At 46.5% G+C, this 17,686-nt stretch overlaps 1 protein-coding gene across 7 annotated transcripts in view; it reads right to left on the bottom strand.

Annotated features, from left to right (window-relative positions):
* The window catches only part of LOC136671535 (lisH domain-containing protein ARMC9), a 48,415-nt gene that overhangs the window by 7,567 nt on the left and 23,162 nt on the right, over positions 1-17,686 (bottom strand). For 6 of the 7 annotated variants that reach the window (XR_010795725.1, XM_066647250.1, XM_066647249.1 and 3 more), the window contains 5 exons: positions 16,355-16,453; positions 15,704-15,807; positions 12,270-12,379; positions 9,789-9,852; positions 8,342-8,490 (listed from right to left, as the gene is read on the bottom strand). Coding sequence is in view for 6 of the 7 variants with exons in the window: in XM_066647250.1 (XP_066503347.1) it covers positions 8,342-8,490; positions 9,789-9,852; positions 12,270-12,379; positions 15,704-15,807; positions 16,355-16,453 (526 nt within the window). In the remaining variant the exon portion in view is untranslated. Of the gene's footprint in view, positions 1-1,631; positions 3,774-8,341; positions 8,491-9,788; positions 9,853-12,269; positions 12,380-15,703; positions 15,808-16,354; positions 16,454-17,686 lie in introns of those variants that run through there. The other variant, XM_066647252.1, reaches the window with a different exon arrangement.

Here is a 17,686-nt window from a genome sequence, read left to right as displayed (position 1 = left end):
CTCTGAGGGGTGTGTGTAGTGTGTGGAGAGTTTCTGAGGGGCGTGTGTAGTGTGTGGAGGGTCTCTGAAGGGTGTGTGTAGTGCATGGAGGGTCTCTGAGGGGCGTGTGTAGTGTGTGGAGGGTCTCTGAGGGTTGTGTGTAGTGTGTGGAGAGTCTCTGAGGGGCGTGTGAGTGTGTGGAGGGTCTCTGAGGGGTGTGTGTAGTGTGTGGAGAGTCTCTGAGGGTTGTGTAGTGCTTGGGGGGGGTCTCTGAGGGGTGTGTGTAGTGCGTGGAGGGTCTCTGAGGAGTGTGTGTAGTGTGTGGAGAGTCTCTGAGGGGTGTGTGTAGTGTGTGGAGAATCTCTGAGGGGCGTGTGTAGTGCATGGAGGGTCTCTGAGGGGCGTGTGTAGTGTGTGGAGGGTCTCTGAGGGTTGTGTGTAGTGTGTGGAGAGTCTCTGAGGGGCGTGTGTAGTGTGTGGAGGGTCTCTGAGGGGTGTGTGTAGTGTGTGGAGAGTCTCTGAGGGTTGTGTAGTGCTTGGGGGGGGTCTCTGAGGGGTGTGTGTAGTGCGTGGAGGGTCTCTGAGGAGTGTGTGTAGTGTGTGGAGAGTCTCTGAGGGGTGTGTGTAGTGTGTGGAGAATCTCTGAGGGGCGTGTGTAGTGTGTGGAGGGTCTCTGAGGGGTGTGTGTAGTGCTTGGGGGGGTCTCTGAGGGGTGTGTGTAGTGCGTGGAGGGTCTCTGAGGGGTGTGTGTAGTGTCTCTGAGGGGTGTGTGGAGAGTCTCTGAGGGGTGTGTGTAGTGTGTGGAGAGTCTCTGAGGGGCGTGTGTAGTGCTTGGGGGGGTCTCTGAGGGGTGTGTGTAGTGCTTGGGGGGGTCTCTGAGGGGTGTGGGTAGTGTGTGTAGTGTCTCTGAGGGGTGTGTGTAGTGTGTGGAGAATCTCTGAGGGGCGTGTGTAGTGTGTGGAGGGTCTCTGAGGGGTGTGTGTAGTGCTTGGGGGGGTCTCTGAGGGGTGTGTGTAGTGTGTGGAGAATCTCTGAGGGGCGTGTGTAGTGCTTGGGGGGGTCTCTGAGGGGTGTGTGTAGTGTGTGTAGTGTCCCTGAGGGGTGTGTGTAGTGTGTGGAGGGTCCCTGAGGGGTGTGTGTAGTGTGTGGAGGGTCCCTGAGGGGTGTGTGTAGTGTGTGGAGGGTCCCCGAGGGGTGTGTGTAGTGTGTGGAGGGTCCCTGAGGGGTGTGTGTAGTGTGTGGAGGGTCCCCGAGGGGTGTGTGCAGTGTGTGGAGGGTCCCTGAGGGGTGTGTGTAGTGTGTGGAGGGTCCCCGAGGGGTGTGTGCAGTGTGTCGAGGGGCTGAACAGTGACAGAAGTAACGACTGAAGTGAGAGTGAGGGAACGCTGTGTTTAATAATGTCCTCCGCTCTCACTCCCCACCTGCTGAGCACTGTTTAATAATAAACTCAGTCACTGGACACAGCTGCAGCTGCAGACCACTGACCACCAGCAGACCCACCACACACACACACACACACACACACACACACACACACACACACACACACAGGACACTAAAACAGTAGAGGGCAGTGTGTACAGGACACTCTACAGGTCACAGGACATGAAGACAGCAGGACACACAGGACACAAAAGTGCTGAGAACATCAGGACGTTTATGAGTTTATTTATTAGTTTATCAAATCTGTCATATTTAAGTACAAAAATATCACGGTTGATATTCAGCAAAATACTTTACACTTCACACACAGCAGCAGCAGCACAGACACACACCCTGCACTGACAGCGCTAACAGCACACCGAGGGTTAAACACCCGGACGGAAATCACACGGCTAAACTCACGCTAGCCGCGTTTTAAGGCGCTATGACTGTTTTCCTCTTGACTGGGCTATGTTTCTGGTTCTGTGACAAAATACATCACTACATTAGCTGCGAACCTGAAAGGACTTAGTGATATATTTATAAACACATGAGCAACAACGGCACTCTGATAGCAACATTAGCATGCTAATTCACCACTACAGCATTTGAGATTTAACAGCATTCATTAAATTCATTCGTACAATCTGAAAACAATCTTGTGACACTGTTTACGTAGCTCTTCATAGTTCTAACGTTGCAGGTTTGGAGCTACATGCTACATGCTAAGTCTGTTCCAGATTTAAGAGCTTCCGAATGACACTGGCTAAAATCCGTTAGCATGTTTAAACATAAAGCAGCTGCCTCCATTAGCAATGACATGGGGACAGTGGTGTTATTGATCATGTTTATGTAGATGTTATTAACCAGAGTGTTTTAAATCCAGAGGATTGTTTCTAACAGTGTTTCTGCTTCATTCGTCATTTGTTGTGTATGAACGGACGCGTCTGGACTTTAGCTACGAAAGGGCAATTTTCAGGTGTATTCCAAAGATTCCCAAAGTCCTGAAATCCACAGTTTCATGTTGCACCTGTCCTGACACACCCGACCGAGCTCGGGGTCCGGTTACGTCCGTTCATGACCCTTCACGAACTGACCATCCACAACCAGAAACACACTCAAACATCTCTCGCCTTCAGGAGCAGGTCTTTGTGAAAAACGGTAAAAATAACAGCACAATAATGCATCAATAACCAAAAATGTACGACAGCAATGGATTCTACGTTGGAAATGAACATAAAAATGTGTGCAAAAGTTTGGGTGCCCCTGTTTTTCATTCAGCGCAGATATATGATTAACTACTGCTATTGTCTGATGTTCTCATTCATTCTGTAAAAACTGACAAGCATTTCCCTTTGATAAAGTGCAGTTGTGAGTTTGGAATATCATCAGAGAGAGAGAGAGAGAGAGAGAAGAGGACATACAGGGGAACAGAAGACAAAGAGACTACTGAATGCGGGCAAAACAAAGATGTGAGAAAGAGAGAGAGAAGGAAAAACAGCAGAGTCAGGGGCAAAAGAAGGTAGATAGAGACCCGAGATAAGAATGTAAGAGACTAGGAGAAAGAACCTAAACAGAGGAAAAGACATGTAGAGAAAGACAGAGAGACGTAGAGAGAGATGGAGAGGCCCACAGACAGAAGAGCGACCGAAAAAAACAGAAAAAAACAAAATACAGACGACGGAGAAAGAAGAAGCGAGACAAAGAAAGGGACGGAGAGGTTGTTGTTCTGAGATGTAGATGGAGAGAAACCCAGAAGACAGAGTGAGACAGAGAGAGAGAGACAGAGACAGACAGGTTGCTGTGCTGAGATGTAGATGGAGAGAAACCCAGAAGACAGAGTGAGACAGAGTGAGAGAGACAGGAGAGTGAGACAGAGTGAGACAGAGACAGACAGGTTGCTGTGCTGAGATGTAGATGGAGAGAAACCCAGAAGACAGAGTGAGACAGAGAGAGACAGAGACAGACAGGTTTCTGTGCTGAGATGAAGACAGAGTGAGACAGAAAGAGAGAGAGACAGGAGTGAGACAGAGCAAGACAGAGACAGACATGTTGTTGTGCTGAGATGTAGATGGAGATAAACCCAGAAGACAGAGAGAGACAGAAGAAAACAGAGAGTGAGGCGGACGGAGGGTTGTTGGAGGATAGTGAAATGTTGTGATTATTGCCGGAGAGTGTTGAGTTACTCCACTGTGAATCGGACGCATTGTTTGGAGCTGACCCCTGACTGGACAGACAGACGGGGTGAGGGAGAGACGGGGTGAGGGACGGAGGGACAGAGGGACGGTGGGATGGAGTTACAGGAAACTGGATGCTCCTTCGTTTCACTTGCTGGAGGTTTCCTTTTCACTTCCTGCTGCCGGAGCGGCTACCTGCAGATCAGACACACACTTTATTATTTAGGATCCATAATCTGATCTTATGAAACATTATTATTGGACATTTGGGATGCTCTGGAGCAGCTGCACATGAGGTCACTATCCTAAGGTCACTGTGCTGAATGCCAAGTGTGGGCTTGTGTGGAACTGGATTGATGGGGTTCCTCTGGTGTGTGGAACAGTGGAACTGTGTTCTCGGGGGCGATGGAGTTCCTCTGGTGTGTGGAACAGTGGAACTGTGTTCTCTGGAGTGATGGGGTTCCTCTGGTGTGTGGAACAGTGGAACTGTGTTCTCTGGAGTGATGGGGTTCCTCTGGTGTGTGGAACAGTGGAACTGTGTTCTCTGGAGTGATGGGGTTCCTCTGGTGTGTGGAACAGTGGAACTGTGTTCTCTGGAGCGATGGAGTTCCTCTGGTGTGTGGAACAGTAGAACTGTGTTCTCTGGAGCGATGGGGTTCCTCTGGTGTGTGGAACAGTAGAACTGTGTTCTCTGGAGTGATGGAGTTCCTCTGGTGTGTGGAACAGTGGAACTGTGTTCTCTGGAGTGATGGAGTTCCTCTGGTGTGTGGAACAGTGGAACTGTGTTCTCTGGAGCGATGGGGTTCCTCTGGTGTGTGGAACAGTAGAACTGTGTTCTCTGGAGTGATGGAGTTCCTCTGGTGTGTGGAACAGTGGAACTGTGTTCTCTGGAGTGATGGAGTGAGTTGGAGTGATGAGTTTGATCCAGAACTAATCCCCAACACCAGCCCCTGACCCTCACTGATGATGATGATGAGGCTGAACTCCATCAGATCCTCACAGCTATGTTGTGCACACTCCTGGTTGATGCCCCTCAGTAGGAGAAGCGTGAACGTAATCAGCTGCTAGAGTCACCGACTCTGGGAGGAATCCAGGTTGAGGTTTTTGATAAGGATTGGATTTCTTGGAGGATCAGATTCCAGAAAATGAATCATGGATTAAAAAGTGACTCGACTTCCTTGACTCCGTTACATTCCCCCCCTCAGCTCAGCAAATGTGACCTGATACAGCAGAGTAAACAGATCAAATCAAAGTCCAGGAGGAGCAGGGCTTTCTCTCCACACAGGCTCTAATATCACTTTTGTATATTATTCTCTGCAGCTATTCAATGCGAATCTTGTTCCCGGATCTGACACTAAAGAACGATTGATGTCTGTTTCAAGTTTCAAGGCACACTCTTCAAAATAAAGGTGCTACAAAAGGTTCTTAGAGTGATGTGTGAAGAACCTTTAAAAGGTGTAAAAGCCCATCTCCCTGTCTTCAGGTGCTTTACCAACTTAAACATATCAGTAAAAATTGTTCTTTATGGAACCAACAGTGGTTCTTCTATGGCATCCCCTCAAAGAACATCTGGTAGCAGCTTTTTTTTTTAGTTAAAAGTGGATCTTGTTGTGGCTTAAAGTGTAATAACGTATTTACCACTGTCACTAATCCAATAATACTCTTCTCTCCAGTGAGTGTTCTCTCTGTGTCTGTGTGGGTGTCCTCTTTCAGCGATGGACCGTGCATCAGTACGAACAAATGTATTAAACGTATGGAGTCTGTCTGAGTCCTGTGTGTGTTAACAGGAAGTAGATGGTACAATTTAAAGCGAAATGGGCTCATGTCAGACTCCAGTAATGGCTCTTAAACACACTCTGTGGACACTGCAGTGGACACCAGACCTTCCTGTAAAACACTGAGAGTAAAGGCCAGGGGCGGTTTTTTATAAATGCATTAGAGAAAACCAACCCCCGATTCCACCTCACTTTCAAAAAGCCACGTCCAGAGCAGAGTTACAGAACCATCAGCTCGCGAACTACACCACGAAGCTTCGACTCACTGATTCACCAATGAATCAGACCAACAACTTACAAAGGAGGACAAGATCTGAGCGTCACTTAAGTGTGGATTGCTTCCGTCTTCCATTTCTGGGTCGCTGTGGTGTAAAATAAAAGCGGAATCAGTGACGCAACTCCAGTTACCCACCCTCACACGATTAGAGCCCGGATACGAACACACACTGCTGTACACACGAGTATTTCAGAAGACTATTCCTACGTATCTAAGTAAACGTATCTAGGTACGACCTCTGTTTAAACAGCATCAGAAACTACACACTGGAGAATCAGAGACACGTTTGACGTGAGTGATGTTGTGTTTGAAGTCACCGTGCTTACGTTTTATTAATCATTAACGTTAACCAGTGCTTAATAAGCCAACCTTGCGAAAGCAAACCTTTGGGCTACGGAGCAATTCCCAACCACTCAGCACAATGATTTACAACCCACCAGGAACTCAAAGAGCGTTCCTCAAGCTTCAAAATCCAGGCGATTAACGATGATCAAAACGTGTGCAGTGATGCTCACTGTAGGAGGCAGATAAGTGCGCATTTCAGGAGAAGAGCAGTTTGAAACCTAAACCCTGCATTTAGAGTCCGATTTCAGGGAACCGTTCCTCCACATGTCACAGAACAATAGCCCCAGGCTTCGTCCTCCTGAGCTCTTCAGTGCTCATATGATCCACGTAGTCCTGCTCCTTCAGAGGAGAGTGTACACACATGAATGGTTTCATTAAGAGAGGGATCGGGTACAGAGCAAAACTAATGATTAACCTGCCGCTAAAAATAAAAATCTTAGATCTAATGAGGAAGTGCAAACAGATGGACAACGGCACACGTGACCAAACTAAATCAGACCGGAACAGAGCAAGCTTTGCGTTTCCTTATTAATCCGCATCCCCTCGAGACACGGGAACCGCTGAGAGGACTGGGTCGGAGTGCGGCTCCTGAAAGCCGGGCTCATTCACTCGGTTCTCTGTACAGAGCTTTTCATTTCTGTTAGAGACACAAAGCAGCTTCACAGAAACCTGGGCTTTAGATCAGATTAGAACCGCTGAGAGGAACCGAGGCTGAGAAGGAGAACCTAGCTCCGAGCGAGAGGGAGAACTCTAGGGAGAAATAAGGACCCAGAAATGGAAGACAATTTCCTGTGGTTGAGACCGGAGCAAATGAAATTACACAATAACAATCTGAATAAAGTAATAGAGTGTAATTAAAATACTGGAACACTTTTATTATTAATGAGTCAAATTTTATAATATACATTATGTTTTTCTGTTCTAAACTCTAATCTGTGTAAAAATAAAACTTTGTTAGTGTGTGTTAAGGGCGGCACGGTGGCGCAGCAGGTAGGTGTTGCAGTCACACAGCTCCAGGGACCTGGAGGTTGTGGGTTTGATTCCCGCTCCGAGTGACTGTCTGTGAGGAGTGTGGTGTGTTCTCCCTGTGTCTGCGTGGGTTTCCTCCGGGTGACTGTCTGTGAGGAGTGTGGTGTGTTCTCCCTGTGTCTGCGTGGGTTTCATCCGGGTGACTGTCTGTGAGGAGTGTGTTGTGTTCTCCCTGTGTCTGCGTGGGTTTCCTCCGGGTGACTGTCTGTGAGGAGTGTGGTGTGTTCTCCCTGTGTCTGCGTGGGTTTCATCCGGGTGACTGTCTGTGAGGAGTGTGTTGTGTTCTCTCTGTGTCTGCGTGGGTTTCCTCCGGGTGCCTGTCTGTGAGGAGTGTGGTGTGTTCTCCCTGTGTCTGCGTGGGTTTCCTCCGGGTGCCTGTCTGTGAGGAGTGTGTTGTGTTCTCTCTGTGTCTGCGTGGGTTTCCTGCGGGTGACTGTCTGTGAGGAGTGTGGTGTGTTCTCCCTGTGTCTGCGTGGGTTTCCTCCTGGTGACTGTCTGTGAGGAGTGTGTTGTGTTCTCTCTGTGTCTGCGTGGGTTTCCTCCGGGTGACTGTCTGTGAGGAGTGTGGTGTGTTCTCTCTGTGTCTGCGTGGGTTTCCTGCGGGTGACTGTCTGTGAGGAGTGTGGTGTGTTCTCCCTGTGTCTGCGTGGGTTTCCTCCGGGTGCCTGTCTGTGAGGAGTGTGGTGTGTTCTCCCTGTGTCTGCGTGGGTTTCATCCGGGTGACTGTCTGTGAGGAGTGTGGTGTGTTCTCTCTGTGTCTGCGTGGGTTTCCTGCGGGTGACTGTCTGTGAGGAGTGTGTTGTGTTCTCTCTGTGTCTGCGTGGGTTTCCTGCGGGTGACTGTCTGTGAGGAGTGTGGTGTGTTCTCTCTGTGTCTGTGTGGGTTTCCTGCGGGTGACTGTCTGTGAGGAGTGTGGTGTGTTCTCCCCGTGTCTGCGTGGGTTTCCTCCGGGTGACTGTCTGTGAGGAGTGTGGTGTGTTCTCTCTGTGTCTGCGTGGGTTTCCTCCGGGTGCTCCATTTCCTCCCACAGTCCAAAAACACACGTTAGTAGGTGGATTGGTGACTCAAAAGTGTCCGTAGGTGTGAGTGTGTGAGTGAATGTGTGTGTGTGTGTGTGTGTGCGTTGCCCTGTGAAGGACTGGCGCCCCCACCAGGGTGTGTTCCTGCCTTGCGCCCAATGATTCCAGGTAGGCTCTGGACCCACCGTGACCCTGAATTGGATAAGGGCTACAGATAATGAATGAATGAATGAATGAATAGTGTGTGTTATTGTGTGTTTGTGTTCACAGTGTGTGGCTCTGATGCTGAGGTGTGTATCGTTGTGTGTATGTGTTCACCGTGTGAGGCGCTGTTGGGTCGGCTGCTCTGTCGAGGCTCACTGGTGGAGAACTTCGGGGAGACGGAGGGCAGCGAGGCGTGTGAAGCTCTGCCTGTTTCATCACCACGAGAGCCAGGACCCTTGAGACGACCTGTAAACCCGGGGTCACTGTCGGGGAGAGGGAGGGGCAGTGGTTACTCACAAATCTGTCACAACAAACAACACAACTCCTCTCTATTCACCCTTCACAACATTCTGCCACCTTTAAAGGAGAAGTTACATTTCAAGTTAATTCCAAGTAACTGTGGAGTGATTCTGTTGATTCATTCTTTCTGAACACTTCACACACTCTCAGCTCAGCTTTAAATAAACTCAACAAACAGAAACAGAAAACAACAGAGTGATGATGAACTCTCTGCTGTGTGTAAAACCAAGGTTTAGCTCTAAAATCTGTCACAGAGAGGGTCACACAAAGGAGGCATTTCAGCTTTACAACAGACACACACACACACACATACACACACACACACACACACACACACACACACACACACACACACACACAGCCCAGGATGAGAGCACAAATGCTTCCAGTAATTCGTCGCTTTACACAACAGTTCATTTGGAGCTAAGTGTCAGGTGTCAGACTTGAAGAAGCAACACTAGGTTGTATTTTTACCTTAAAATTATAGCTTCAGGATCACTGTGATGCAGAACTGAGCTTTAATGGGGAGAACTGGGCCTCTGTTGTTCCTACACTGAGCTCAGCACTTTTGTGACTTTTGGAGGAGGGTAGGAAAGTTGATTGACAAGGCGTCCAAAGCTCCTTTAAAATGATGTCAAACTCCCTTGTTCGGTGCATGTTCACTTTTTATTTGTGGTTAAACGAGAACGGAGAAGAAAGAGAACAGAGTGAAAACGGCTAAAAACCAGAGCTTCTGCTCCTCGCTCCTCACTGCTGTGCGCTCGGGGTCGGGGAGAACAGCGAGCGGCTCATTATCATTTAAAGGAACAGGTGCTGAAAGCGGGCGTTCTGAACAGGGGCTGTTTACACAGGGGGAGAACACTGCTGTGGGGCTCGTGGGGTTTGGACCAAAGCAGGTCACAGACATTTCATTAAGAAACAGAACTGTTTTCCACTGTGGAGAAGTAAAACGCTGTCGGAGAGCACTAGGGATTGGGACGAGCCCAAAGTGATGGAGATCCTGCCTCAGCGAATCGCACTGGAGTGTTTCCCGAGTGTTTTGGCTCCAGTCGTCTCTCTGCTTTGGAGCAGGGCTGTGTTCGAGGGGAGGTTTATTTCGGGATTTCGTTTTTTTTTCTCGTCTGAATCGGCTCTTTGTTCGGCTCTGGTTTAGAGGCATGTCACACACACCAGAGCAACTCCTGAGTCGAAACCGCAGCATTTAACCCTTTACAGCAGAGTCAGTGTGTATGTGGTGTGTGTGAGAGTGTGTAAGACTGACCTTTGTGAGTGACCGTTGGTATCGAGTGTGTCAGGGCCTAAAGACTCCTGTGATGAACGCCAGTCTACAGAGAAAAACACACACACACACACACACACACACACACACACACTTCTCACTCCACTGACATCATTAACACACACACTGCAGTGTAAGGAGAGCTGCTTTCAGGGGGGAGTGTGAAGCCCTTGGTCAAAAAGGTCAAATACCTGAGGAAAGCAGCTTTAAACTAAATTAAAAACTATACAATGTAGATATTACACATATAAATGATACATTATACAATATACACACTCAGAACACCTACTATTAACAGTATTATGCAAAACATACCACCTTTAATTAATTACATTTCTGTTCAAAATCTTTAAATACACTGCATTCTGTACAGAACAGACTTTTAAAGCATGGCACCGTGGCACTGCAGGGACTCAGACTCTGAGTGAGATCCTCTCCACGGGTGACTGTCTGTGAGGAGTGTGGTGTGTTCTCCCTGTGTCTGCGTGGGTTTCCTTCAGGGGCTACACTTTCCCCTGAAGTGTTCGAAACTGTCCACAGGGGTGTGTGTGTGTGTGTGTGTCTGTGACTGGGTGAGTTTGTGAACCCTTAACCATGCAGAAGTGCTTACAAAAATGAAGAAATTGTATTAATCAAATAAAAACTCAGAAGAGGAATGAATAGAGTGTAATACAAGTTTCTCATTTCTCTCTCTCTCTCTCTCTCTCTCTCTCTCTCAGAACACAGGGAGTATCTCTCAGAGCTGAGGAGTGTTGTGTAAATGTGTTTAAAGTGTTGGAGCCCTGAGGTGTTCAGCTGTTTTAGCAAGAGCCTGATGGAGGACGCTGCTCAGAGAATTATCCAATTATCAGAGAATGTGATTCACTAGCGCTCCATAAAGATCCTAAATTAGCCCCGGTTTAGTCCAGCTTTCCTGCCCCGGGGGCAAACCTACACTTCACAAGCCACTGGGGTGGACAGAGCTGAAACTGAAACACACACACACACACACACACACACACACACACACACACACACAGCAGTGCAGATATATCCACGTCTTATTCTTTGTGATTCATCTCTAATCAGATATTCTAATCTAATCCGACACCACCTGACCTCACTGAATGCTATCAAATCCTCACAGCAATGTTTCACCCTCTGGTGTAAATGCTTCCCACAAGAGTAGAGGCTGTTCCTGCACTGATAAACGCTCAGTATTTTACAGACACTGAGCAGTAACTGTGAGGATATTACACATTTTATTCACGTTTAAATGCTGTAGATGTTTGAGGGTAAAGTAAATCTGATGTTGTTTTTCTGACCGAGCCCTGCCCACAGGCCAAAGAGATCAAAGTGAGTCTGACGGAGAAACAGCATCTGGACATTTTCACAGATACAGTCTTTCTAAAGCAGCAGGAAATTAAATCGTCTCGAAAGAAAGAGGGACATTTATCAAAAACAAAGAGAGAGAGAGAGAGAGAGAGAGAGAGAGTTAGAGAATGAGAGAGGGAAAGAGAGATTTAGAGAGAGAGAGAGAGAAAGAAAGTTAGAGAGCGAGAGAGGGATAAGAGAGAGAGACAGATTTAGAGACAGAGAGAGAGAGAGAGAGAGTTAGAGCATGAGAGAGGGAAAGAGATTTAGAGAGAGAGAGAGAGAGAGAGGAAGAGAGAAAGAAAGTTAGAGAGCGAGAGAGGAATAAGAGAGAGAGAGAGAGAGAGAGAGAGAGAGAGAGAGAGAGAGAGAGAGAGAGAGAGACTTGGGGAAATGAAGAGTCGTTTCAACTGTAACGTTAAAAATACCAAACAGACCAGAGGATTTGAAGTAACATATTGTACAAACAAACATTGAAGCTGAGCTATTTAGGCATTCATTCATTCATTTATTCATTTATTCATCATTGCTTAGAGTTTCATCCTGATCAGAGTTTTCATCCCGAGAGTGAATTCACCCAGTCACTCTCACACTCACCCAGTCACTCTCACACTCACCCAGTCACGCACATTCTCACCCAGTCACGCACACTCTCACCCAGTCACGCACCCAGTCACTCTCACACTCACCCAGTCACACACACACTCACACAGTCACTCACACAGTCACTCTCACACTCACCCAGTCACTCTCACACTCACCCAGTCAATCTCACACTCACGCAGTCACTCTCACACTCACCCAGTCACGCACACTCTCACCCAGTCACTCTCACACTCACCCAGTCACTCTCACACTCACACAGTCACTCTCACACTCACCCAGTCACGCACACTCTCACCCAGTCACGCACACTCTCACACAGTCACTCTCACACTCACCCAGTCAATCTCACACTCACCCAGTCACTCACACATTCACCTGTGGGTGGAAACTGAAGCACCCGGAGGAAACCCACACAGACACAGGGACAACACACCACACTCCTAACAGACGGTGACCAGAGGAGAGGTCCCAGAGTCATTGTGTGTGTGTGTGTGTGTGTGTTACCCAGTGTATGGTGTGAGGAGCTGGTACTCAGTCGGCTGCCGGAGCGAGTTTGAGGGCGAGACTGAAACGGACTGCAGCTGTCCATCACCTCACGAGGGGCTCGACAATCCCTAAGAAAACACAAAAGACAATAAAGAATGAGAATAAACAGAGAGAAAGAGAGAGAGGGAGAGATTGAAAGAGTGATGTCCTGTTTGCTGTGTGATGTTGTTTGGTTTGTGGGACGTTCTGTTGACGTTCTATTGAAGGACACTTTAAAGAACTGCATTGAGACAAAAGGGTCGGAGCCAAAATAATGCACTCTGTTTGAGGACCTTATCATTGTCAATAGTCAACACTCGAACTGATCCTAATGAGGCAGAGCACATAGAGACACGCTACACTCCAGTAAACACAGCTTTGATTGACAGCCAGAGGAAAACCCTGTGTAACACTGCGTACTCTGTGTGTCCTAAAGTCCGGACGCCTGCTTCTCCATCGTTTCTTCTGACATGCTGTTAATCAGGAGCGTGCTCCTCTTTACTGCAATAACAGTCTCTACCCTTTGGAGAAGACATTACATGAGATTTCTGTGAAGATTTGATGGCATTCAGCCTTGATGTTGGATGAGGATCAGTTCTGGGTACCACCTCCTGGTCCCACAGGTGCTCCATCACCAGAACAGCCTTCCCCACAGTGCTAACATTCATTCATTGTCTGTAACCCGTATCCAGTTCAGGGTCGAGGTGAGTCCAGAGCCTACCTGGAATCATTGGGCGCAAGGCGGGAATACACCCTGGAGGGGGCGCCAGTCCTTCACAGGGCAACACACACACAGACACACGCACACACATTCACTCACACCTATGGACACTTTTTTATTTTGAGTCTCCAATCCACCTACCAACGTGTGTTTTTGGACTGTGGGAGGAAACCGGAGCACCCGGAGGAAACCCACGCAGAAGCAGGGAGAACACACCACACTCCTCACAGACAGTCACCCGGAGGAAACCCACGCAGACACAGAGAGAACACACCACACTCCTCACAGACAGTCACCCGGAGGAAACCCACGCAGACACAGAGAGAACACACCACACTCCTCACAGACAGTCACCCGGAGGAAACCCACACAGACACAGGGAGAACACACCACACTCCTCACAGACAGTCACCCGGAGGAAACCCACGCAGACACAGGGAGAACACACCACACTCCTCACAGACAGTCACCCCGAGGAGTCAGTTTTGATTTAGTCGCACAGTGGTTTTTTAATGCATGTAATTTGTGGTGATTATAAATGTTTGCATAATTTTAAAGGTTGCCATGATCTCTGGAAAACACAGCTCTACGATGCTGTGGGGCTTTATACTCCTCTGACTGACTCATGGCATAGGACGTGGTGACCTTAGACTCAGGTGCAGCTGCTCCCATTTCGTTTCATGGATTTCATAAGAGATTGCACAAGCTGGGTGTGTACAGCTGAAATCTGTGTCCACAATGAGTGCACCTTAAAATGGCTGAATATTCATAAGGAGTGTCTAGAACCTGTGAGCACACTGTGTAAAGCCTTAATGTAACATCAGTACATCTGAATTTAAACAGAATGTAATTCCAGTCAGTACAAGACTCACTTAAATCTCACTGATCTGACAAAGCCAAAAGTCCATATGGATGTGTGAGCAGTGAAGATCACATCAGTTGAAAACTATGTAATCACTTTCATAAGCAAAGCAAATGAGGCGGGGCCAATGGTCTGTACCGCTTTATCATTACACTATTTAACTATAATACTTTAGCACAAGACTGCACAGAGAGGCACGGAGACTTAGTGTCTGTTTCTGTGTGTGTTCAGTGTTGCGTGTTATTTGTGTGTTATAGTGTTTTTAGTATTATTTATGTGTTGTTTACATGATGCTTTTTTACATTTGTTGTTTGAGTGTTGATTGTGTGTTGTTTGTGTGTTATTTGAGTATTGTTTGAGTGTTGATTGTGTGTTGTTTCAGTGTTGTTTGAGTGTTTTTTGGTTGTTGTTTGTGTGTTGTTTGAGTGTTTTAGGTGTTGTTTGAGTATTGATTGTGTGTTGTGTTTTGTGTGTTGTTTGGGTGTTTTTGTGTGCTGTTTGAGTGTTGATTGTGTGTTGTTTGAGTGTTGATTGTGTGTTGATTTGGTGTTGATTATGTGTTGTTTGCGTGTTTTTAGGTGTTGTTTGAGTGCTGTTCGAGTGTTGATTGTGTGTTGTCTGAGTGTTGTTTGTGTGTTGATTATGTGTTGTTGTGTGTTGAGTGTTTTTAGGTGTTGTTTGAATGTTGATTGTGTGTTGTTTCACTGTTGTTTGAGTGTTGATTGTGTGTTGTTTCACTGTCGTTTGTGTGTTGTTTGAGTATTGATTGTGTGTTGTTTCACTGTTGTTTGTGTGTTGTTTGAGTGTTGATTGTGTGTTGTTTGTGTGTTGATTGTGTGTTGTTTCACTGTCGTTTGTGTGTTGTTTGAGTGTTGATTGTGTGTTGTTTCACTGTTGTTTGTGTGTTGTTTGAGTGTTGATTGTATGTTGTTTCACTGTTGTTTGTGTGTTGTTTGAGTGTTGATTGTGTGTTGTTTCACTGTTGTTTGTGTGTTGTTTGAGTGTTGATTGTGTGTTGTTTCACTGTTGTTTGTGTGTTGTTTGAGTGTTGATTGTGTGTTGTTTCACTGTTGTTTGTGTGTTGATTGTGTGTTGTTTCACTGTTGTTTGTGTGTTTGAGTGTCGATTGTGTGTTGTTTCACTGTTGTTTGTGTGTTGTTTGAGTGTTGATTGTGTGTTGTTTCACTGTTGTTTGAGTGTTGATTGTGTGTTGTTTCACTGTTGTTTGTGTGTTGTTTGAGTGTTGATTGTGTGTTGTTTCACTGTTGTTTGAGTGTTGATTGTCTGTTGTTTCACTGTTGTTTGTGTGTTGTTTGAGTGTTGATTGTGTGTTGTTTCACTGTTGTTTGAGTATTGATTGTGTGTTGTTTCACTGTTGTTTGTGTGTTGTTTGAGTGTTGATTGTGTGTTGTTTGTGTGTTGATTGTGTGTTGTTTCACTGTCGTTTGTGTGTTGTTCGAGTGTTGATTGTATGTTGTTTCACTGTTGTTTGTGTGTTGTTTGAGTGTTGATTGTGTGTTGTTTCACTGTTGTTTGTGTGTTGTTTGAATATTGTTTCACTGTTGTTTCTGTGTTGTTTGAGTGTTGATTGTGTGTTGTTTCACTGTTGTTTGTGTGTTGTTTGAATATTGTTTCACTGTTGTTTCTGTGTTGTTTGAGTGTTGATTGTGTGTTGTTTCACTGTTGTTTGTGTGTTGTTTGAATATTGTTTCACTGTTGTTTCTGTGTTGTTTGAGTGTTGATTGTGTGTTGTTTCACTGTTGTTTGAATGTTGTTTCACTGTTGTTTCTGTGTTGTTTGAGTGTGTTAATGCTGCAGTGTGACTCTCACGTGGTGTTTCTGCGTGAGTTGGGAGTTACAGGTCTCTGTAGTGGTTCATCTGAACTCTGAACTGAAGGAATCCTCCTCTTCACCGTCGCCATGTTTGTCATGATCTGGCAACACATCACACACACAAACAAACACACAAACACACACGATTAACTTGAACCTAGAGAAAAACAAAGTGCTAAATCAAACCTGAAACTGAACTGTGGTCCAGTGAAAGCGAAAAAGATTTTTAAAACAATTTGTCATTTAAATGCTGTTCCACAGCTCAGTGCCAGGGGCTTTATACCACTCTGGTGAATGTGTCACTGGGAATCGGGATCTTAAACTCATGTGCAGCTGCTCTAGAGTGTCCCATTCCTGAGAGAGAGAGAGAGAGAGAGAGAGAGAGAGAGAGAGAGAGAGAGATGCAGAGAGAGAGAGAGAGAGAGAGAGAGAGAGAGAGAGAGAGAGATGCAGAGAGAGAGAGAGAGAGAGAGAGAGAGAGAGATGCAGAGAGACAGAGTGAGAGAGAGAGAGAGTGAGAGAGAGTAAGAGAGAGAGAGAGAGAGAGAGAGAGAGAGAGAGAGACAGAGTGATGCAGAGAGAGAGAGAGAGAGAGAGAGAGACAGAGAGAGAGAGGTAAACAGAGAGAGAGGTGGTCTGAGGACATACTCCCAGATACTCTGTGGTCAGCAAGTTCTCTCCGACGAGCTCTTTATTCTGAGGCTGAAGAACTTCCTCTTTGTCCAGATCTGCCTCCATTACATCCTCCTGAATAATTAACATGAATAATTAACATGAATAATTAAAATAATAATCTTAATGCAGATAAGGTTTTAATATCATTCAGACATTTTAAAGCTTTAATTTCTTTAAGCTCTAACCACGAGGAAACAGCGTGTGCACTCATCTGCCCTGGCTTCATCACAGACAACACACGGTGAAGGCAGAGTGCAAAATGGACGTTCAACATTTAACGTTGATCCACAGGGTGAGTCGAAATCACAGGACACCTTTATATTTCAGAAATGAAAGGGGAAATGACCTCTGAATACTCCAAAGTTATCAACACAGAAAATTCTAAACTTTGTTGTTCATTACAGGCTCAACCAGACCCTAACTCCTCAGCGTCATCTTCAGTCAGAATAGAGGTAGTGCTGAGCAGTTAGGGTCTGGTCGAGCCAGTAATGAGCCTGTAATGAGCCTTAAATGAGAAAGTTTTGAACTTCCTGTGTTGATAACTTTTGAATCGCAAGAGCTGCTGCGAGTCTGATTGGGCCAATCGATGTCTGAGACAATTCTAGTCTTCTTCACCACATTCCCATTGAAAAAACTTGCCCTTGATCCAATATGGCGACTTTCAAGATGGTGGACATGTTCCAGACATAAGCTGTTTCTCAGCATGCGTTCTTGTGTATCCTTAAATTCTCATGTTCTTGGGAAACGTCATCAGTCACTTCCCAAGTTCGTTTAAAAGTCCACATCTGGTCAAGTACAGTTCAGATCCCCGGATGTGTACTTGCTCTGCCGTAATATCGAGGATGCACTGGTACGAGACTTCTGTAGACTGGAGAGAGTCAGATATCCCAGAATGCATTTCGCACCAACCTCAGTGCGAAGTCTTTTTCCCGGCACTGAGACGGTGATTCATCAAGTACGTCTGCATTCCAATTACAGAACGACCACAGCCTCCTCCCGTCCTCAGGAGTTTGTCGAACTCGCCGAATTTGTACCACCAAGTACGGCAGTTGGAACTTGATGTACTTTGTATTGAGAAACATTCATTCATTCATTATCTGTAACCGCTTATCCAATTCAGGGTCACAGTGGGTCCAGAGCCTACCTGGAATCATTGGGCGCAAGGCAGGGATACACCCTGGAGGGAGCGCCAGTCCTTCACAGGGCAACACACACACATTCATACCTACGGTCACTTTTGAGTCGCCAATCCACCTGCTAACGTGTGTTTTTGGACTGTGGGAGGAAACCGGAGCACCCGGAGGA

This window comes from Hoplias malabaricus, chromosome 16 (genome assembly GCF_029633855.1).
Source record: "Hoplias malabaricus isolate fHopMal1 chromosome 16, fHopMal1.hap1, whole genome shotgun sequence".
Classification (NCBI taxonomy): Eukaryota; Metazoa; Chordata; class Actinopteri; order Characiformes; family Erythrinidae; genus Hoplias; species Hoplias malabaricus.
The sequence above is the reverse complement of the archived record's forward strand: the minus strand, read 5'-3'. Positions and strand labels throughout refer to the sequence as shown.